At 41.4% G+C, this 24,031-nt stretch overlaps 1 protein-coding gene across 1 annotated transcript in view; it reads left to right on the top strand.

The window, feature by feature from the left end:
* BEND7 (BEN domain containing 7) overlaps positions 1 to 24,031 on the top strand; it is an 81,377-nt gene that overhangs the window by 41,008 nt on the left and 16,338 nt on the right. Inside the window, exon 5 of the mRNA XM_006776181.2 lies at positions 3,037 to 3,262. Within this exon, the coding sequence (XP_006776244.1) occupies positions 3,037 to 3,262 (226 nt within the window). The remainder of the gene's footprint in view (positions 1 to 3,036; positions 3,263 to 24,031) is intronic.

The following is a 24,031-nucleotide window of genomic DNA, read 5'->3' as shown; positions in this document are numbered from 1 at the left end:
GCAAGAAGGGGGCAGAGATTTGTCACCTCTGCTCTGGCTGCTGCCTCAACTAATAAAACTGACTCCCTTACACAGGGTGCATAATCGGGCGAGTTCGTGTTCCTTGATCTGGAAAGAATGCTGCAAAAAAAAAAAAACCCAAAAAAAACATTTTTCTGGCAATAGAAAGTGGAACAGGAAGCTTTGACAACTTCTGTTTTGGGCTAGTGTCTCAGAAATCAAACTACTATTATGATCTCACAGGGAGTCTCTTGGCTCCATAGAAACTTCCAGATATTTAGATTTAGGACTCACAGCAGATGGCAGAATCAGCAACCGCATCTCTGCCTCCTAAATCCTAAATCAGGGCCTGATGAAATGCTATCCTGTCCCTCCTGTACCCTTTCATTCCTCACCAGTCAAATGCTTCCTGATTATCTGTACCTCTCTCGTACGTAGCGCTTATCACTTTCTACTTTGCATGGTAGGTATTTGTGTGTGTGTCTCATCTGTTGAGTCCGACCTTAAACTCCTTACACACGGAGGGTGCTCGATAAATAGATACTGATTCAGGCAGATCTGTGTTCTCTGGGTTCTCTGCTTTGAGTTAGCGCAGATACTTTTAGGAAAAGACTGGAATACTGGACCACGACTCAAACTTTCAAACCCACTTCTTCATTTATACAGGAATAAACAATTGCAAAATACTAGTCACATTGAATGAATTTCTACATAGCTTTTTGTGTGTGATGACAAATATCTATCAGGCACTAATTGGGGGTGGGGGGGTGGCACTCTGAATACGAAAGAGTGCACAGTCTGATGAGAAACACAAACTCCCAACTAGATGAATGCATTGTGGGAGGAGCCATAGACGGAGCTCATAGGAAACACTGTAAGTGCGTGAAGAAGGGAGGGGCTAGTTCTGCCTGGTGGCTAGGAAACCAAGTCCTACAAGATGAATCACAGTCATGGAGGAGGTCCTGAGAGTCCCAGAGGTCAGGTGGCTGAGTGTTCAGAGCCTGTGATGGTTTCAGAGTTATGGGGATGAGACAAGTCGGCATCTTTCCATTCCCTCTCGCAAATTTCAGAGCGTCTGTTTCTCCCTAGACCCTCAAATATTTGGGAGTAGTTATTTCTACAAAGTAGGCAGGGATTCTTTTGTTTTCTATTTTTCATGGCTTTCAAATGATACAGAAGCACTTAGCAAAAATCTGCAATCAGTTCATTTAGAATTTAAGGTCTAAATGCAGCCATAGAATGTGCAAAATAAAATTCTGCTTATGAACAAAACTTTGTCTGAGATTATGGTGATAAAATTCTCTCAACCCTAATCTTTCTACATTGAATCATTTGACAAATATGCTCCGGGTGCCTGGGGTGTGCCAGCTTCTGCTCTAGGAGTCGGGGTCCAGCCCCAGCTCCCATCTGCCTCCTCTGCCGACCTTTACCGGAAGCAAGATGCCAAAGTCGGGAAACAGTCTGACAGCACTGTTTTCATAGTGATACTTACCAAGCATTCAGAGACCAAACGCTGAATGGCAAAGTGAAGCTGAGAAATGAGATGTCTTTCTGGACGACCCAGTCAGGAATTCCATTCGGGAGGGGTAGGGCCCAAACTCCTTCCCGCGCCATCTGAATAATTTAAGCCCTTCTCTGCACCCTCTTTACTCTGACCATAATGTGCTAGGCCTTTTGAAAAGCAATAGGACAAACAAACATAATAATTCCTATTTTTCTCTCCAGGAGAAAAACTAATCCCAAATCCTCGTGTTTCTAGTATGATTTAGAAAAATCTAAAGTAGTGCCAGGTTTGCAAAGTAATAAATATGATAACTGAGAATAAGCTTTTCTAATACATCTTAAGTGAGATTTCCTTCTGACCTTTTTTTAAATGAAAGTTTACCAGTTGCATTTCTTCATATTAAAGTTACTATTTTAAAGTCATGTTATGACCAACAGATTATGACTGAGTTTTTATCTATTAGACAAGAATTTATTGAGTGCTTACTATGTGCCAAGCCCTACAAATTCGGAGTTCCACGCACCAGGAAGGACCAGTAAATAATTTTAATACAGTGTAATAATTACAATTATATAAGCATGTCAGATCATTAGTGGTGACAAAGAACACACAGCCACCTCCTTGGGCAGGAAGGAGTTAAGAAAGATTTTGAAAAGGAAATGATGTGAACCGGGTGTGGAAAGATGAAAGGCAAGTTGTGAACATTCATGTTGTGGTGGCAGAGAATGTGTTATTAGTGTCTGAGCATATTCAGTAGAGTCTACGTTGAAAGGCACCTTACAGATCTTCCAGTCCAGTGCCCCAGTCACGAAATCTCTGACAGGGAAGCAGTGTGACTGATGCATTCATTTTCCATTGGTGCTCTGGGTATAGCTTCACATTCCTTCCAAAACTAGGGATCGGGTAGATTTAAACCGCCTGGGGCACCTGTCTATCATTTACATGTATTTCATATATTAGTTTACATGAGTTTTCATTGGAGAGAAATAACACGGTTCTGTAGCTAAAAACTACTGGCCTAGTACAAAGAGCGTGGGACCTGTGGGAGAGTCTCTTATTTGTGTCCTTAAGCAAATGAAATTCAGTTGTCTCATGGAGGAGAAAGTGATCTGTCAACTGCAAGGCACTGAGTATATTTAAATTATTTTTAAGTCATTTGGGCCTGAGTTCCTTCATTTAAAAAATGAGGATGTTTCACCCAGAAGTCTCAAGTCCCCTGTAGTTCTAGAATTATATGATTTGTGATTACCCAGCTTTCCCTTGGCTAAATCTAAAGACAAGAATGCTTTTTCAGTGTACTCCTTCCATTGCTTTTGACAAGACTTAACATTGAAATTAAAGCATCTTGTTTTGTGAATTATAACTAGGAATTGGTTTTGTAAATTGCAAATATACACAAAGCTGAGATGACACTGTGTGGTTCATAGGCTGTGGACATTGTAATGGCTAGTAATGTTTATTTGTTGCACATATGCCCAAAGTCAAATGCTTCAAATCTTGCTTTTAATAAAATATTTATGTTCTTTTGGTAGCCAGAAGTGCAACTTGCTGAAGGCTTTGATGTGTTTATGCCTAAATCTCAACTGGACTCTATATTGTCAAACTACACTCGCTCAGGAAGCCTTCTGTTTAGAAAACTGGTGTGTGCGTTTTTTGATGACAAGACTTTGGCTAACTCCTTACCCAATGGGAAGAGGAAAAGAGGACTCAATGACAACCGGAAAGGACTAGACCAAAATATTGTGGGTGCAATAAAAGGTTGGTCTGCATCATTTCATTTTCTGGGTTCTTTGTTGAGCTTTGTTTCGTTCCATAAAGATGCAGCTGAAATTGTAGTAGACTAAGTGGAGGCTCATTTAATAGGCCGTTGGCAGTTTACCCACTGGCATGGTTTTTGAGCATGAGCTCTGTAACTCACCACTCTAAATACCGCTAGAATTTGGTAATGTTCTAGTGATGTTCATCTGTTAAAATAACAATTTAAGAACTAGTGTAATCTGCTGCAGAACTAAAAAGAAGTTGATTCTTACTCGATTTTTAAAATGAAGATATTTTTCCTCTCAGTCATTTCTAACTAAGAACTTCATCAAATTTCAACTTAAATTTTTAATTGTAAATAAGAATAAAGCTATGATGTTTTTAAAACAGTTGTCTCCAGAGGTCAGAAGTTGCTTTTAGAAGGTCATTGCTTCCAAAGACATTTTAAATGTAAATGAACCCACTGTGAAACCAAACCCTCTACACACTCCTGGTCTCCTCTGCTCTCCTGGCTTTGTGACATGGAGCCATGCCAGGTACATGCAAAGAAGACCACGGGTGTCCTCCCGTCAGCCCCTGTGAACATGTGTCTGAATTCCATGGCATTACAATAGCCATGCAGGTGCCTGTATGAGTCGATACTCATTTATATCCAGATCCATATCCGAGACCTATTTCTTAATTTTAAAATGTTCTTGCTTAGGGCTCTGATAAATGTTATTTTAGGTAATAGAAGTACATAAGTGTTATTTTTTAAAGGAATGTAAATGAATTCTCAACTATAAACACAACTACAATGAAAATGAAATTGTGCATCAGGCCTTAATGATTACTAGAATCACTGCCTCAGTTCCTACATTTTTGGCTTGTGGACTAGGACTGGATGCAGAGGCCCTCTCCTCCCCACCCCTGGACCCATTATTCTGCAAAATGAGCAAATTAATTTAATAGTACTTAAGGATACTTGGAAACCTACAATGAGCTTCACAAAGTAATATGATTTTTAAATGGAGTCAGCAAGTTCCAGACACCTTTTGTTCATGGCCAGAAGGACAAAAGCCTTCATTAACAGAAAATTTTTCATTCTCCAACAGAATTTTTTTCACTTAAAAGTGATAGTTGAGTTGTACTAAGTAAGAAAAACCACAGAGATATCACAGTCAGTGTCATTTCTGAAAAGAAGGATTCGGCCTGAAGTGACACTAAAAAGATTGCAGGCTTTGGGAATGGTCAGTGGTGACCAAGACTTGAGGAGGTGAAGATTTAATGTGGCTGCAGGAGACAGGAAGGTCAAGGCTGGTGCTGCTTTTCATGGCTGAAGCTTTGAAACACACTGAAACGGAGCCAGGATTTGTGTTAATTTTCTTTTTGGGGGGGACAGTATATTAAGATTATGAAAGTGTTTGGAAATTGGGGAAATATAAATGACCATGTTCCAATTTAACAATAGAAGAGTTACCCTAATAATAGATGGTGATGAAATATATCATTACAAGTAGACTAAAATGGGTTTATACTACTGTTTTCAAGCTAACTGGACATCACACAGTAGTTTAAAAATGTTTATAAACAGAAATAGAGAAGATGCCTTAATTTTCTTCACAGCCTGACTCTTTAGCTAGAAATAAATATGGCAATGAGGTTTCTGCTCCCTTTGCATAATAAAAGTTATTCAAATCAAAGAACTTAAAGTTTCTATACACTTCTTATATTACTGAATTAAATCTGCATTAAAATTCTTTTAGAACAACAAAATAAATATGAAATAGGTAGGAATCTACCCATAAGCTACCAACAACCTAAGTCAACAAATATTGAGTATTCACTTGTTTCCTTGCAGTGTGTATTGAGAAACATTTTTCTTTTGTTTTTTCCTGATTACAAAAATAATACATGCTTGTAAAAATTCCAAACCATAAAAAAGATATGGAAAGCTGAAAGGCCTCCATAATTTCACCCTGCAGAGGTTACTGTGTACTTTCCTAGAATCTTTATTTAAAGTATGAATGCACTATAGTTTGTCTTTCTTATAAGAACATTCTCTTTGTACTTACTGGTCAGCATTCTCACCTGATTGATTCTGATCATTTCTTGTAAGTATCTTAAGGATAAGCTTTGTCTTAAATATTTTTCATTACTTGTTGCACTTTACTGAGCTTTGTACAGAGTAGGGTTTCTGAAAATACACATTGGGTGAGTGGATAGAAAGGATTTTATTTTTCATCTTGACTTTAGCCTAAATTTATTGACCTATTGGGTGTAGCACTCAACATGTATCTTTATGTCTTCTCACAGCTTATTTGTAATGATCAACATTAAAACATTGTTATAAATTTCTACCAGTTAATAAATTGTCATGAAAGCAAAAAAAATAGAAACCAAAATTAAATATAAATTTGAATACATTTCTCTTAATTCCCTAATACTTTTTTCCTTTGCATATTATACTTTAAAAGTTTATTAACCTACATACTGTAATATAAAGTGATTTTTAGAGGTAGCTATTAATTGAAGGTCTTTTAGAATAATTATATTCACTTTTTCTTGCTATTAGTAGAGAGAAAAAGAAAAATTTATGTCCCTAGCCCAGGTCTTTTGAACCTGAGCAAACTGGGAAAGTGAAAAATCATTTCTTTATACATAACAGTGACAAGGCTACTTGTGTTACTACTGCTGTCTACCACAGACTTTGAAAAGATTTTGCAAATATTATTCAGTCTTCCTTTCTCTGTCTGTTGAGATAATGCACCAATACTGTATTAATGTGAAACGTTCTACAACCTAGGAATATACGAAGACTGGTAGATTTTATAAAATCTGAGAAGTAAAAATAACAGTGGAGTTGGGGTTTTGTTTCAAAGTGATTAGGTTGGCTAAGATAACAATGGGAAAAGAAGTGGATGGAAACCTCTAAAATGCTTATAAAAAGGAACAGAAATGGACTGAAAAATAAAAGAATTTATTGTGTAATAAATACAGAGCTCTCTGTAGTGATAATTAAAATCCCCATGACAGTATCTTGAAAATAAAATAGAATCCTCTTTGTAGAGATCACATTTTTTCACATAGTCTCATCTGTTTTACGGTGGCTAGTAGATATTGGTAATTCATTAAAAATTCATTTATAGGTATGACCCAAGGATCCTTAATGAGTAGTACACCTGAACACTTTGAGCTCAACTGTGAAGAAGCAACATATGCTCTTATTAAGCGGAGGGTTAGTGCCCAGTTATGCTCTTCTCACTTCATGCTGTACCTGCTGAAGACCATCTGATTCTTGATATCATTTACCAGGAGACCATGAGTTAGAGCCACCTAAATAGTGATGGAATCATTGGATCCTGAATGCTCTGCAGAAGATAAGTTTCCGCAAAGCCATTTTTAGAACGTGGATTATGATTTTTCAGCTTCATAGACATTAGCTGAGAAAGTTTTATTAGTACCAAACTACATTAGATTCTTAAATCCTCTTACATTCAAAGGAAATTACATATGCTTGTCAAGTTAAAGAACTGGTCAACTGCTCTTCATTTTACTCTAGGCAACACACACCTGCTATACACACTGCTCTTCTCCTGGGGAGCCGTCAGTGTGATGGTCTGTCAAGGCGCACACCAGGCCTCAGAGCAGCCCTGTGAGGGAGCTCTCCTTCAATGGTGTACTCCAAAACTGAACTGTGCTTCTGACAAGACTAGAGGCCTGATGCACAACATTTGTGCATGGGTAGGGTCCCTAGGCCTGGCCGGCAATCAGGTCCGATCTGTGGGATGACCAGTGGGGTCATCTGGGGTGGTGCCAGCCCACTCACTGGCTGGCCCTGCCCCTGCTCCCCGCCCCTCCACCCCCGCCACCATCAGTTGCCTCCCTCTGTGGGGCTATCACGGGTGGTGGTGGGGGGGGGCCCACTGACCCACCTTAGCTGGCCTGGGGCCTTCGGGCTGGGGGCAGCTCCTGCGTTGAGCATCTTCCCCCTGATGGTCAGTGCGCATCATAGCAACTGTTCGGTCGATTTGCATATTAGGGTTTTATTATATAGGATTAGAACGCACTGACTACATTTTACTTCCCCCTTCATTGGCTCTGCTGAACTGACCACCAAAACCTCTCATTTCATTTCAGCCTCTCTCAAGACTTACAGGCCCATATTTGTCATTTTAGCATGACATACCTTTCTTTTTTATTTTTACTGCCTATTGTTGTTCATTTCCTTGGATTTAATCAAGAAAAGTGAATAGCTGTTTTCTATCTTATCTCACATAGACCTCAATTAATTTGGTTGGGGTATAATTTACATCTGACTTGTTATTTCTTGATAGTAACTTCTGGGTTTTCTCAGAACTATTGGTAAGAACGAGGCGGAAATATCAGCTTGCATTTGGATATCCTTACAATGTTGATTTTATTCTCACTTACAGGAGAGGAAACTAAGACCCTGAGAAATTAAACCTACTTTAATTAACTTAAACAGCTGGTAAGTGGTAGAGCCAGCATTTAAGCCCAGGTTTCCCTGACCCTAAAGCCACCGTCTAGCTGTTTCATTCCTTTTAGGAGTATTTGAAAAGAAACAAAGGTATCCCAATTTTAAATTTCTATCTTAAAATTTAGCATTTTGGATTCTTTAGAAATTTCACTAGAAAACTGTCATATTACTTATTTAAAACAACCAGTCAGTTGTTGTGTATGCACCCTCGGACACAGAACCACAAAGAAAGAGCTTGGAAGTCACACTGTATCTAAGTAGTCTTTCAAAGGATGTAAATTAAATTCTAGTTTAATTGTTTGGCAGTTGGAACCCATTGATGAATGCTTTAATTCAAAAACCCTTTTGGAAGATGAATAATCATTGTCAACTCATCTGCTCATATTCTTACCTATCAGATCAGCTTCAAACAGGATAGAGCTGCCTAGTATATAACAACAAAATCATATATAACAATGTACTAGTATAATGACATCAGGCACATAGATTGTCTCTCAGCTCTGTTTATAACTCCTGCCCAATGGTGGTGGTTGTTATCTTCTCACTTTTCATGTGGCCCAGTGACAGAGAGGTGATGTTGACTCTTGGCCATTCTATATGAAGAGCATATGTCCAATCCCTTCACAGCAGCTTTCATATTCTAGTGTGCATCAGCATTACCTGAGGAATTGGTTCAAAATTCAGATTTTTAGGTCGCACCCTCAGAGAGTGGTTTCATAGGTGCCCCAGAAATCTAACTTTTGAACAAGCAGCTGCAGGTGACTGACACAGATGTCCAGACCACCCAGGAGAAGCAGTGCCACCCCAGCTCCTGATCCTAACAGCCCATTCGGGCAGCATGCGATAGCCTTCCTGTGAAACTCTTCCTTACGCTATTCCTTAAGGGCACCCCATTTTCTGAAGGCTGCCCTACTTCTCTCCTGGAGCAAATGGAAAAATAGCACGTGTCAGCGGCCCTCATCCTTTGAATCTCTGCGGCTTAAAATGATTTTTTCTGTCATGTTGCAAAGGGTCCAGGCTTCAGACTTGTCCGCAGTGCCTCTCCAGGCCTTGACTGGGACTGCCTGCTTCACCATGCTGGAAGGAAGGCGTTCCAGACATCACAACTTGAACGGACGAATCACCAAACAAATGCCATGTTGTTTTCCTTATGGCCTTATCATTGCAGCCTTGAAAAAAATGTAGTCTCCACTATAGGCCAGTTCTCCGCCAGTCTCCCTGATTGCACATTTGAAACCAAGTTTCTTCACCAAACCGTGTGCTACAGAAGACATGGTCTTTGCTGCTTTTCTAATACTGGATGTGTCATGAAAACACCAAAGTGTTTTCAGTACTTTCATTGACCTTGCAAACTTAAAAATCCTCAGCAGGCATGAAATTCCTGTCACAACATTAAAGTGTACTGTCCACTCACTGTGAGTGAGGAACTAGTGGCATAAAGGCAAATCGGACGTGACCCCTGACCATAGGAATGTGTATTCTCTAGACAGTCATCAGTGAGCCATAACACAGGAGCATACTTGCAGGTAGAAAAATAGCATGTCAGGTGCCCAGTATGGAAGGAGAGGAAAGCATAGAGGATGTAAATCCCTCAGGAGAAGACCTCAGGAATGAGTGACATCTAAACTAGACCTTAAAGGAGAAGCAGTGTATCAAATGCAAAGAAAACGGAAAAGGCTTAACCACAGAATAAGTTTAATGAAGCTTAAAGCATTGGGTGAAAGCCTTTTGCCCCAGAATTGCTTAAAGTCTGTTCTTAGTGATAGAGCTTGAGTCCTCAGCAACTATTTACCTTCAGATGTTTAAATTCGTGAATATAAATGCCAGTGAAATGGATACAAATACAGTTTATACCCAGGGATTTTCAACCAGAGCTGTGCTTCTTAAAGTTGCTTCTGAAAGTTCCCTAGGCCCCATCCCAGACCTAATGAGTCAGACCCTTGGGATTAGGGCCACAGCAAGTCAAAAGGTTGTCCCTGCTTTGTCACTGGCTTTCCCTAAACCCAGAAAAGGAATCTTATCTTCCTCAAAGTTATAGATCCATCTTCTTGGTACATAAGGAGCAAATGGAAATGTGGAGAAACTTGTTCAGAAGAAGGATATGGCTTTTCTTGATCTTTCTTTAGCCTGTCATATAATGGGTGGGATCCAGTTGTGGATTAATTTACAAGGATTCAACTTAATTCCCATTTACTGCATTCTTACAAAACCTGGGTTTTAACACCACTGTCAGAGTTGACAAAAACAGCTTTCTGTCACAAGAGAGCTGTTTCTGCCCTAGTGGGTTTGGTTCAGTGGTTAGAGCGTCGGCCTGCTCACCGAAGAGTCTCAGGTTCAATTCCTGGTCAAGGGCACATTTGCAGGTTTGATCCCCAGCCCCAGTTGGGGCATGTGAGGGAGGCAACCAGTTGATGTGTCTCTCTCACATTGATGCTTCTCTCTCTTTCTCTCTCCCTCCCTTCTCACTTCCCTTCCTCCCTTTCACTCTCTCTAAAAATCAATGGAAAAGATATCCTGGGGGGCGAGGGGCAGAGGGGGAATTAACAAAAAGAGAGAGAGATAGCCATTTCTGTAGCTTGGAGGACAGGGCCAGCATGACTGCATTGCACATTACGGCACCCTTCCCGTTAATGACATTGTTGGTTTGCAAATTTATTATGACAGTTTTCTGGCAGATGCCAGCAAAATGTCCCAAGGAAGGGACACCTTTCTGAATGGCACTATACGGGCTAGCCATGGCCATGAACATGGAAAGCAGTGTTTTCTGCACAGCCCGTCTCCTTTTTTCTTTAAATCCCTGAATTGTTTGGCTGGCCTGAGATGCTCACCAGCATCTTAAGGTAATGCCACATGTCTCTTACTTGCTTTTTCATTGCAGGGAAGCAGAATTGTGTAGTATGTCTAGAATTGGACAGATAACATTCTTCATAGCTTTTCTCCTGGACCTATAGTTGGTACCATTAATCTGGCAAATGTTTCCATTCCATGAACAATTATTGGCTATCGCATACAAGGTATGCATCAAAAATCTGAGAGACTCAAGAACTGAACTTTGCTTATATTTTTGCCCTAAAGGTGCATATGCAAATGATTAGGGGATGTTTGTAGTCACTGTAGTACTATGGGCTAATGATGAACTCACACACACACAAAAAATAAGGATATATGTCAGCTGCTCTTAAGGAAACCCCTTAAAAATCCATAGCCCTCCATTTAATATTGAACTGACAGTTGCATCGATTTTGGCTGCCTTAAAGACATCTTTGAATAAGAGCAAGCGCGGCTGCATCTGTCAGCTTAAAAACACCTACAAGAGAGAGGTGCTGCCTCGTGGAATTAGTCAGGTTTTCCCACTGACTGCCTTACAGTCACATCTTCTGTTACATTGACTGCATTTCCAGGTTCTTTCTTGCATCTGGCTCTTGGTTAGATTTTGACACCTCTCCAAGGCCAACTCCTGGTTTTACTCAGAACCTTAGTTAGCATCCCCTTATCAGCCCTGCCGGTTGGCACAGGTAAATTCAGTATTGGTTAGCTTAAGTAAATCCTTCCCCACACCTCTTTTTCACCACGTGCACTATTTTAAATCAGCTTGTTAGGTATAACTAATTGGGGACAAATCCCAATTAGAAATGTAGACAGAAGTGAGGAGTAAATGAGATGGTTGACAGTGAAGACTAAGACATGCAGGACATTCCAACTTAATCACAGGGTTTGGGGCCTGTCCTGGCCTCTTTCCAAGGAACTGGTGTGGGTGGTCCTTCTTACTCACACACACAATGCATCACCTGAAAGGTGGATGGGGCTTCTGACACTAACGCCCCCTTGCAACCACATTCTTTTTGACAAAGACATCAACATTCTCCTACTTCATAAATTTGAAAGCTCAGAATCAACATCAATGCCTTTTTTTCCTTTACTGCTAATCCCACTTAATAGCTCTGCCCTGTCAATTCTCAGTGTCCTTCCTTGGGCATTCATTACTCTTCAGCTTCTCTCATACCTCCCTAGTCCAGCTGTGCATCACCTTGTCCCTGAAGTTCTGCAAAAACAGCTTTTCTTTTTTGAGATGTAATTGACTTATAACATTACATTAGTTTCAGGTGTATAACGTGACTTGGTATTTGTGTATATTGCAAAATGATCACCACAGTATGTCTAATCAACATCCATCACCGTAAAACACTCTAAATATCCTCCCTGCCCTTCATTTTCCCCTTCCAAACTATACTGTAAACTAAGAGCCAAGTAACATTTGTAGAACAAAACTTTGTGATCTTTTCCTACTGAACTCCTCTTTGCCCACTAAATCAAGCCCAAACTTGGGCCTTTTCCAGACTTCACATAACTTGATTGCTCTCTTCTTGGAACTACCAGGTGAACCAGCCCAGCGTTGACACTACTCCTCAAGCATCACATACTCATTTGAGACTTGGAGTTAGGCTACAATGCTCACCTCTCTTTGTAGACAAATTCAACTCATTCTTTATGGTCCAGCCCAAGTCTCATTACCTCTACCATGAGACTTTCCCCCAGGTACCCTAGACTGCATTGATTTCCCCTTTCTCCACATTTTTATCGTATGTTACTTGTACATAGTCCAGCAAATAAGTCTTGATTAAATTGCTTTGCTATTGGTGGCTTATATGGAGGATGACTATATAATTTGTTTACCAAACCGGGACACTTTTGAGAGTGAAAATGATGCTGCTAATCATTCCACTAGGAAAATAGGCATTTCCAACTGAATAAATCAAGATACATGGTCATCCTAGTTGTGTTTGGACATCTTGTCTTTCCAAGACTGTAAGCTTCTAGGGGCAGAGTCCATGTTCTATATTTGATTTGCTTATTCCTTGGCACACAAAACAGCCACTCACAGAAGTAATGAGTAAGAAATACAGGAGGGATGCCCAGACAGTGTAGCTCAGTGGTTGAGCATCGCCCTATGAGCCAGGAGGTCATAGTTCAATTCCCAGTCATGGCACATGCCAGGGTTGTGGGCTCAATCCCCAGTAGGGGGTGTGCAGGAGGCATCCAATCAATGATTCTCTCTCATCGTTGATGTCTCTCTCTCTCTCTCTCCCTCTCCTGTCCTCTCTCTGAAATCAATAAAAACATTTTAAATAAATACAAGGAGAGATGGAGGGAATCAAGCAGTCAATTTACCTTCACTGAAAAAGGTGGTTTCTTAAAAATCAAAAGTCCACTCCACTCCACTGATATATGCAGGACGCAAATACCAAGATAGCCACACAACTTCTCTATGACAAGCTGGAAGAAGGCAGCTGAAATCAAGCAGGCAGAAGAGAAGTTTGAAGATTTGAAGAGACCACAGCAACAGAAATCAAGTGATGCACAGCATTTCAGGGTGGCACAGATCTCAACAATTAATACTATCAAGGGGACCCACATATAAACCCAATTTGTATTCAGTGGGAGCTCTAAAAGCATTGATTATTGTTAATTATCAAAGAGGAACCTGCACAATATGGAAGTTTATTATGCATTTGTTCAGAAGGTAATCATCTTCAGAAGGTTAAGTATAATAATTGCCTTGTGGGATTTTTATTTAAACCCAATAATAAAATCATAAGCAGGTTTAATGTGCCATTTCCCGTTTTTACCATCTCTTGATACATTGGTGTTCTTATCCATTTTTGTGTTTTTTAAACGTCGTCATAGCAACTTTGTACCTCAAAGAGAGAGTATCAAAGAAATGTTTGAGAACTTTTTTGTAATCAGATTCAGAGTGTGAGGCCAAAATTTTCCTAGAGTTGATATCAATTAGAAGGGAGTTGCCACCATTAAAAAAGAACAGAAAACAAAATCCTTGTGCGGCGTCAGTCTGTTCCCACCATCTTCACCCTGATGGTGGCAGGGATGGGATGAGTGTATTGATCGAATGACCTGATTCTCATAGACAAGACCCCCATCACCACCTCTGCTCTCCTGACTCATCATTCTATTCTTCCAACCTTGGCCAACTCTGAATCGGGGTAGTTGTGAGGGATAGGATGGTACCTGAACTCCTGACTGTGTCATAGCTTACTCTGGTACTGTGGCTATTACTTGCAGACTTCTGGCCAGTGGATGAACTCAGTACCTCACGGAATGACTTGGAAAGTTCATATACCAAGAAACTCTTTAAAAGCTGAGAGAAAAGCCCAGTTCTTTCTCGTCCATTTGTATAAAGAACACATAGAAACAGATGTACTCTGTAAAGTGTTAGTGCACGTGTGGTTAGTGGCACGTCCCTAATAACCATTTGAGTTGATGATTCCCAATCTTTTCAGTTTCATTTCACTTGAGCCTCAGTTACTGGTCTGTAAAATAAATGAGTTGTACTATGTCCAAGATGCCTTCCAAGTAGGATTTCTATCAATCTCTGAAGCATGTCTCTTTGCCCAAAAAAAGGGGGTAAAGAGTAAGGCACCATTACATCAGCTGTTGTTGTTGCCCAGATCTTAATATTTAGCGGATATAATTTATCCCCGTGAAATATACCAGACATTTAGACAACCATATGTTGTAACTCATCTGGCCAAAAGAAAGTGCCCATCATGCTCCTAGTAGCTGTCTTATAAATAAGCTCTGCTGTGGGCTTTCGTAAATTGAAAATTAAAATTAACTTTATTTAATTTGAGAAACCACTGAAGGCACTTTGTTTTAGACAGAGGTGCCATTGTACTAGAAACCGAACAAAGGAAGACAGGGATGTTGTTCTTTCCTTCCAGACGAATCTGGCCTCAAATACTTGAGAATCTCTGTGATTAAACAAGATCATTCAAACCTCAAAGTCCCACCAGTTTGGGGACAGTGAAAGGAGCATTGTAGGATATGGACTTAACTCCTGACTCTGCCATTTAAGATCTTGAAACATTACCTTCTCTTGAAAAAATAAAAAAAAAGAAAGGAAAGAAAAAAAATCACAGGGTGGCTTGGCTAAATCTTAAAGTCTCTTCCAGTTCAGAAATTCTGTGGTTCAATAATTTTTGTCCAGATTCTCAAAAGTAAACCGATAGAATGAAATAAATATGACTAGGAATCAATTTTATGGATCTTTAGGGCTTTTTTCATTACCACAACCAACTGAAAGTGACAGCCCCGTACAAGGATCGGCACTTGTACTTGATGGCCATCATGGTCAGCTTTTACTCAACGGCCATCATGGTCAGCTTTTACTCAACTTGACCAGCTGACTGCCCCGCAGCCTTTCTGCATACATAATTCAGTAGGGTATTCTGATTTCATCAATAAGTACACTCTTGTGTGTATTGCTGTATTTCATTTCCTTTTAATTTAAAGATTTCAGTTTAGGTGCATTCATTGATGAACTCTGTTAAATCAAACCTGAAATGAACTTTAGGGCTCCATATAGTTCAAGACCTGTGGCTGTTTACCAAAGAAATTCTTTCTTCTATCCTTTCCAGTCAAGACACAGCAGAGAAAAAGTTTCTCAGGTTTCTTCTTTCACGAACCACACATCTGAGTTTATGGTCAAGATGATCAGTAGATGTTATTATTTAAAAACCACTAGTTAACAAACTCAGGGAGACCTTGACTCCACAGGTCACATTTCAGGTGAGACCTGAAGGATGATGGCTTATGTCTTCACCCTTCTCACCCCAGCTCTCTTTTAAAGATAGCTCTTGGTGCGTATCCTAGCTGGGAGTGTATGTAAGACAAGTACTTGACATCTAGTCAGTATCGACATTTTCACAGCATCATCCAAGGAGAAATTTCCTGATCTGTTCAGACATTGGTTGAAGAATGACACTTGTTCCCATAAGCAGTCATCTTTAGGTCAGAAGTGGAAATTATATTCCTCTTCATCTTGAGTATGTTGGAGACATTTTCCAAGATGCATTTTTCTCTCCACCTTACCACTGGGATTTAAAACAGATGTTGTATTTGCTTCATACCCATCTTCCTTTGTAGTTGTTATTTTGGGTAAGAATCAAAATGTTCCTGTACCATCTATTCCCTTTCTCTTTCTCTTTCTCCTTCCTGCTCAGAGTAACCTGAAGTCACTCACCAGCAATGTATAAGAAATCCTTTTCCTCATTCTTGCCAACATCTGGTGCTAACAAACTTTAATGTTTGCCAATCTAGTATCATATCAGATGGCACCTCAGTAGTGGGTTCCCTGATTATTAATGAAGTTGAGTATTATTTCATATTTATTACTATTTGCTTAGTTTCCTCTATGAATTTCCACCCTTTTCCAATTTTTCCATTAGATTGTTGTTTTCTTATTGATTTATATAAATTATTTTTTCAGTTATTCATGTTGCTAATATTTTTCTTGTTTTTCAATTTGTGAAAACTTTGCCTATGATGTCTGCTTTTCATACCAAAGTTCAGTGTAAAAGCCGGATTATTTTATGCTTTGTGATATTTATGTGCTTGTTTTAAGAAAGTCTCCCTGCCCCAATTATATAATGGTATTCTCTTAAATTTTAAAGTTTTATCGTTTATTACTTTTGCATAAACTGTGAGGGGAGGATTAATATATGTTTCTCTGTGGGTAGTTGATCATTCTAACATCATCCCTTTTTTAATTTTTACATGAATTTTAATTTCACTTCTGTCATATATTGAGCTCCCATTTCACATTTTGACACTTGGTCTGTTACCTAACTCAGCCAATACTACACAGTTTTCATGAGTTTGGCACTGTAATAATTCTTAATATCTTATAGGTCCTGTCCTCCTTTCTTCTTTCCAGCCTCCAGATGCTTCCTCTACTTTAGTTTTCTTTTCCGTCAGTACAGCTTTTAGTAATTATTTGAATGAGGGTCTCTGTGGTATATTCTTTCCATTTTTGTCCTGAAAACTTCTTTATTTCACCCTCCCTATTGAGTGATGTGGAGTTTAGTTGGGTAATTCTAGACTGAGGACTTTTTTCAGAGCAATTTGAAAATATTTCACTGTTTTCTAGATTTTGTTGCTGTTGTGAATCTAGCAGTCTGTTATCCTTTTGTAGATAATCTGTTTTTTCTATGTAGTTGCCTTTAAGACTTCTCTGCCTTTGGCATTCTCCAGTTTCTTTATTTTACGTTTGGATATATCTTCATTTCTATTAATCTGCTTGGTTGTTGTGCTTCTTGAAACCAAGGGTTCATGACTTACCTATTCTGGTAATTTTTCATCTACTATCTCTTCAGATTTTGCCTTTCCTCCATTATTTCTCTCTCTTGAAACATCCATTAGTGTTAACTGGACATTTTTATTCCATCTTTCATGTCTCTTAATTTGTTATATTTCCCATCTCTCCATCTCTTGGTACTACATTCTGGGTAATTCTTCAGATCTCTCTTCCTTTTCTATTCATTGATATTAATTTATTGACTAACCTGTTCTTTGACTTTTAAAAGTTCAGTTACTATATTTTTAATTTCTATAAGTTCTTTTTTAAATCAGCCTCATTGTTTTCTTAATGACCTAAGTTCTTTAATATCTTTCATCATTTAAAACATACTTTGTAATTCCATTGCCTTAAGTTATTGGGGGTTTAATCCTGATTTTCTTGGGTTGGCTGACTCTTGCTTATAGCTGATTTTTTCATTATGTGTTGCACTATTTTCACTTATGAGTTCATCTGCTGTGGGCCTGTGTTTGTTTTGCTTGCCATGAGAAACTGTTGGAGCCCAGTTTGTAGAAGAAATTCTGCATTTCCTTTTGTCTGGAGCCCAGAGCTATCAACAGCACTGCTTATGTTCATTTATGCAGGGTATTTAATTTCAGATTCCAAACCTATGCGAGGTCCAGGCCAAGCATTAGAATTTTCCAAGGAAACTCTTCCTCCCTCCAGAGACTAGACAGAGCTCCTTATACTGGTGGGTAGATGGTTCCCTTTCCACTGAGGTGCAGCCTCTCCAGGCTCTCGGCTCATGTAGAGGCCTTGGCTCTAACCTCCCCACACAGGCCCAGGACCTCCTCCTCTCTCTCTTTGAAGGGGTAGGGACCTAAGCTATTGAGGCTGCCTCTCTCCGTACCCTCTCAGGGCAACTGCACCCTAGAACATCCTTCTCCTCTCCCACTCTTCATCTCACCTCCCCTCTTCCTTGGGTTTCAGCTGAGCTACCACTTTATCCAACAGCTTTTCCCACACGCCACCCCCACCAGGAGTGGCCTCGTGCCCTGCTCTGTGTGTCCTGTACCCACTTCTATAGTAGCAGCTTCACTTTGCACTCCTCCTGACTTCATTTGCCTTCATCCTCCATTTCACTCAGAGTCTTTTGAGGACAGGGACTGTCCGTTCACTGGTGCCTGGCACAGTCTGCGGGGTGCTGGGTAGATACTTCTCGAATGAATGCATGTTGTTTTATAGTAAGAAAATAGGGTTCAGGTGCTAGATGTGAAGCACCCCAGGCTCTATGAGGTCAGGAAACATCATCCACTGGCATTGCTCTTAATGAGAACAACACAGACAGGTGAGATAAACCATACACTGAAGTAACTGCACCTCAACAGATCATTTGAGACTGTGTCTCAGGATGTGCCCTGAAGATCTGTGCGCAGAGGCCGGCCGCCGGAAAGCACAGGGACTGTCGGTGCCCTCTCGGTACCAGAGGGCCAGGCATTAGCGTGGTGGTCACTGATAGGCCGTTGATGCTGGAATAAGAATCAGGCTTTAAAAAAATGAATCAGGCTATACTTCAACCCCTGTAAAATGCTCTCTTCAAGAAGCAGGGTATCACTCCGGTTCCCTTAGGAAACGGGAAGTCTGTGAGGCTGACATGGAAACTGCAGGCATGGAGGCTGCTCACAGGCCTGCCTATGCTCTGCACCCCTGCCTCACCACCTAGCCTCAGTCCCTCTGGCTCCCTACTGCTCTCGGCACATCTGCCTCACCTTCTCCTCTCCAGCTGGCTTCCTCCGCTTTGCTTCTGCCCCCACATAGTCTTGGTTTGCACAAGGTGTCGGGGCTGCTCACGGCATCGCACCACAGCTCTCCTGCTCATCCTCTCGCTGCAGTCACGCTCTGGCTTGGAGGGCACTGGTGTGAAACATTCCTGCCCAGATGGCAGCAGGACCAGGGATGGGCAGTTTCCCATGGGCACCCTTGAGCATGGGCAGCCCCACACCATTCAGCAACCTCTGATTCTCACCAAGCAACCTGCTAAGTTCTTCCTTCCAGCACTTTGATTCCAAAAAGTGGGAGAACTAGGTGATGATATCCAGTGTTTCAGATGCTGAAAAGATAACCCCATTCCACATTAATTAATTGTCGTCCTAGTTTATTTATCAATCCCCTGCAGGTTTAGTTGTTGTGAGCTGGTTTCTAGGCTTGAGCCCCTGCTGCTCTGATAAAGTCCGAGTTCTGAACCTGCACAGCTGAGGGCCAGTCCCTACGTCGGTAACAATTCACCAAGATATGGAGCACATTAAGGCCTTATTCTAGCTCTTTCCTCTCTCTTCTAGTGCCTGGAGTGCCAGGCTCATTGTAATTTTAATAAATTATTGGAATGGATGTCAAGCCTATAATTTATAGGTTTCTGGTCTAACTATGAAATAGGGGAATGAAGCACCATGATATCATCAAAGGAAATATATACTCTATTAGAACCATATAAAATTTAGACCAGAGTCGTCATCTCAAGCTGAAAATACCTACACAGCATCCCTCTGCCTTCCTTGCCACAGGCCCTGCCCCGTTAGTTGGAGGGGAGGCCCGTCTTCGCTCGTTGCCTGCCACACTCTGTCTCATGCAGTCGAAAGTCACACCAGTGTTCACAGCTTTCTTTCACATGCAAGTATTACCTTAGCTATTGATTTGCTTATATTTTGAATTCAATCATTTTTCTTTTACAAAATCTGTGTGCTTATTTGCAACATAAAATTAGTATTTCATTTATGTGGAAAATAGCTCCTATTAGCTGTGCCATCTTGGGCCGGTTATGTAACCTGCTCTACCTTGATGTTTTCATCAGTCATATGGGATCACAATACCTCCTCCATTGGGTTACTGTGAGGATTAAATGAGATAGATATAAAGTGCTTGGCTTAGGGGACCTTTCAAAAGACAGCTTTAAAAGAGTAGAAGGGAAGAGGGAGGTGTGGGAGGGGTGCGGTTTTCCATGCCCTCCATGTGAGGAGATGGAAACCAAGTGCCTGTAAGGGAGCCTAGTCTCCCTCCTCCGTCTGTGGGCTGGTCCCAGCATTCCCTCTCCTTTGCTAACCCCAGCCACAGGACTCTACTGTGGACAGATCTTTCTCACTCGTCCCTAGTCCCCCCAAGCTCTGGGACTTCAGCTGATCTTATGACGACCCCGCTTTCAGTTCTGCCTGGTGACAGCCTGACTTTCATTTGTCTGTTTGACCGGAAGTTAAAACTGAGTCATCAGATCAGAAGTCGGGCACTCACTCTGGCCAGAGTTTTTGCCTTATTAGAGGATTTCACAGTGACATTAAGCTCTGCTGTCTACTCCTGCTCCTTTAAATGTCTGTATGATCCAATGACACCCTTTAAAAATCCATACCATATTCTGCTCTTCCCAGCATAGAGAGCCAGACAAATCCGATAGAGTCCTCAAGGAACGGTGTGAACACACAGCTGTTGGGGGAACCCGGCCAGTCTGCTCTGTTCTCCGCGTGTTGCATGCAGACACCACTCTCTGCTGTGTTCATTGATGACTATGTTAAATGCCACAGTCCTCGGGATGGAAGGATCTGCTCAGCCACCACTAGCCTGTTCATTATTTATAGACAATTAAAGAGCACGGCTCAATTGAATGCAAACATCTGAGAAAAGTCATTATTCATGTACAGATCAAATTGAACATTTGTCATTTCTCCAGTGATTTAACATACTCTTTGTGCCTTGGGACCTCAGATTATATTAAGCAGAGTAGATGCTTTAACTCTTTTTAGTTTAATTGTTGGCCTTCATCCACTTGTTCAGATTACTGGGACTTGTTTGAAATTAGCTCTTGCTTCCCCTTAATATGTAAAATAGAAAAGGAAGAAAATTTCCTTTTAGGACCTATTGCATTCTAAGGATGAATGCAAATTGTTCTATGATTCTCAATGAGCCACTATTAACATAGTAGGAACCCCAGTACATTAATGCGATACCTCTTTTCACATCATTACTCCTAATGGAACTGTTACCAGGATAATAGCTTGACCTTTAGCTATAGAATCAGATAGCAAAAAAATATTCTGCTTACTCGATACTGCTATTCACATAGCATATTGAGCGATTTCAGGTCAATACAATCACAATATTTTGGCCTAAGGCCTCATCTGCACTTGCAACAGAATAGGATTTCGTCTCCGGCAGATAGGTCCTAGTTAAAAGTCGCTTTTAAGTATGAATGTAACCCAAGAAATAGAATGTCGGTAATAGACCCAGTGGAAATATTTGTTGTGCAGGTGTTTTTCAAGAAGCCTGTGCTGTGCCTTCAGTGATCTCAGACACAGACACAGGAGGCAGAGACTTCCTGGTTGTTGTTTTTTAATGAAACTGGATGGGTTTTAACTGAAAAGAGAAAAAACAACCAGAAATGGTTGCCTTTCTAGGAATGACAGAATACCTGAGCTCAAGATTAGATTGAAAAGATCTATTGGAAGCTCCTCACAGCATCGGGGAAGCATTCCAGGCTTCCCTCTGGTCCTCCTAACCCCGGTTGTTGACACACTCTCTGCCCGGCTGAGAGTCGTTTTGATGTGGGCATAACCCAAATCTACTTTGTTCATTTGGAGCCACTACTTTCTAATGGGTGCTAATTTGGACACCTGCATTTCACAATCTAAGAAAAGAGGGGTTGCTATGGAAATTAATTATATAAATGGTATTACAAGAGGGGAGATGTTTATCTGCTAAGACAATGTATTCACTTCTTTCGGTGCTACACAATTTCATATAAACGAATAGGGTGCTAAATACAAATCAAATGCTTATTGCGTTCTTAGTCAGTACCAAGTACTGTTGTAGGTGCTGTGTGGGTCCAAACTCAGTGAAGACCCTGAGGTGTCTATAACCCGGTGTGGGAGATTCAAAAGCAAACCCCACCCCCAAGGTATTGTTCCCTCTGTGTATCTCCCATCCCACATATATACCGGGCAGCCTGGGTGATACCTTCCCTGGTCCTTAATTCTGCTTCCTAACCATCACTCCTCCTCTACTCAGTTGGGCTGGGCTGGGTCCTTTCCTCTAAGGTTCTTACCACAGCTACATATCTTCCTCGCACTCCCTGTCACCTTGCCATCTTCGATAACTTCACTGTTCACGTGAAAGGTCCATCTGACCCCCAGCCAGTAGTACCCAGACCTCATCCACAGTGACGTTCACCTCTACTACATTTCAGCCTCACCCGTGAGCACACCTTAGCATTCTCATCCCGAACTGCTCGCTGCCCCACTTACACTCCGGCACCGCACTCCCAGTTGCCCTTACTCCACGCCACCTCCTGCCAACCCTGTTGATAATTCCCTTCCATGGTCTCTATAGATTTTTCTGGCTTCGCTTCTTTCCCAGATTTGCGCAGGAAGGGGAAGTGAGGAAAGTTGAGGTCATTCATTCCAGGTGGCAGCATATCTTCAAGTGCTTTGTATCCCTGTCCTTCTGCCAGGACTATCCAGCTGGGCTCTGACCCAAGAGCAGCCTTACCATCCAGTGGCTCCACTCCCAAGGAGGAGCTGCAAAGTGCCCTGGGAAAAACAGCCGGCCCCTACAGGCTGTTGCCCGCACCACAGGCCTGCTTGGTGTCCTCCCATCGTCTGTCTGCTGCTTTCCTCCTTCTGTTCTTCTCAAAGGCAATCCCAGACTTTCCCCACATTCTCCATTCCCCTCACCATACATGCAAGGAGGTCTGGGAGTGATTACTCCAGCCTGTAACCACTCCTCAACCTGCCTGTCTTCCCTTCCTCTGGGGTCAGAGGAAGAAGCCCCTCCTGTTCTAGGGCGACCCTCCATTTCTAGCCTGACCTGTCCCCTTTTATCGCCCCCTTTTTCCTGGCTCCTGTCTTCCCGCACAACATCGCTGTTTCCGTCAGCCTGCAAACACGCTCAGGTTTCCCGGCCCTCAGCCCTCCTCCCCTGGCAGCCCTTCTTCTCTTCCTTCCTCCACTAAACCCCGTTTTTTGAGTGTCCTCTGTGGCCACCCCACCACTCCTTGATGACCTTCAGTGGACACTTTCCAAACCTCCCTTCCTGGCCCTTCCTCTGCACTTACACTGTGGGTCCTCCGCCATCAGCACCACTCGCTGGCTTTACAGGACCCCTCCTGGGCCTCCAGGCTCTGGCCCATCCTGGGTTCCTTCATGGACTCCTGCGCCTTAATCTCCATTCAACCATCGGGGTTCTCGCTGGCTCTGTGCTTGGCCCAGCGCTCTGTTCACTCCACAGGCTCTCCCTAGTCAATGCTTTTTCTCTCATTTTAACTACCACTTGTATGTTTGTGCCTGTCAAACTGGTACCAGCCTGGACCCTTCCCTGAACTGTAGGCTTCGGCGTAGGGAAGGGGACCCAAACTCAACTTGTCCCAAACCAAGCCTAACACATCTGTCTCTGCCCCCACCAACCTCCTTTTCTTCTATAGTTCCCAGGCCATGTGATTGAGCAGAAATGCCTGTTCTATATACAGTTCTGGTCACCTGTCTGCCTTTACTCACGCGGCCCCAACTCAGACGCTGCAGTAGCTTTCTCAAAGGGACCCTCCTCTCACTCCCAGATCCATCCTCCCGCTGCCACCCAGCTCCTCCCGCATGACTGGGTTCTTTACATTTGTGTGTGGATTTTTTCTTTCTTTCAAATTTTTTTTTTTTTTAGGATAAATTTCTAGGGGTAAGATTTCCAATGCAAAGGTGTAAAAGTTTTATGCCTCTCATTATATATTACCATCTTATTTCCCAAAAGGGTTTTGCCAGCTTATGCCAACTGTGATGTTTGAATATGCCAGGCCCCCACAATTTTATCAATATTAAGTATTAGCTTTTTAACATTGCTCTTCTCACTTAGTAGGTATAAAATGTGTTTTTGCAATTTGGGGGCTTACATATTTGTTAAGCATTTTTCCTGATGTTTTTTTCTAAATACACTGTTCGTTATCTATAGAGCCTTTTGAAATTGCTCTTTTATTTGAGTGAGTGCTTTATATAGTGGTAGATATTGAGCCTTTTCAGTCACATTTAGTGCCATTAGCTTTTCTCGTTCTAATGTAATGTTTATTTTCTATTCAATAGAAATTTTATAGTTTTACAGAGCAGTTGAATCTATCAACATTTTCCTTTGTCATTTCCTTTTAAAAGAAGCCTTTAAAACATTAAAATGACCAACA

The sequence above is a fragment of the Myotis davidii genome, unplaced genomic scaffold (genome assembly GCF_000327345.1).
Source record: "Myotis davidii unplaced genomic scaffold, ASM32734v1 scaffold749, whole genome shotgun sequence".
Lineage (NCBI taxonomy): Eukaryota > Metazoa > Chordata > Mammalia > Chiroptera > Vespertilionidae > Myotis > Myotis davidii.
Note: the sequence above shows the minus strand (reverse complement) of the source record. Positions and strands in the feature narration are given on the sequence as shown.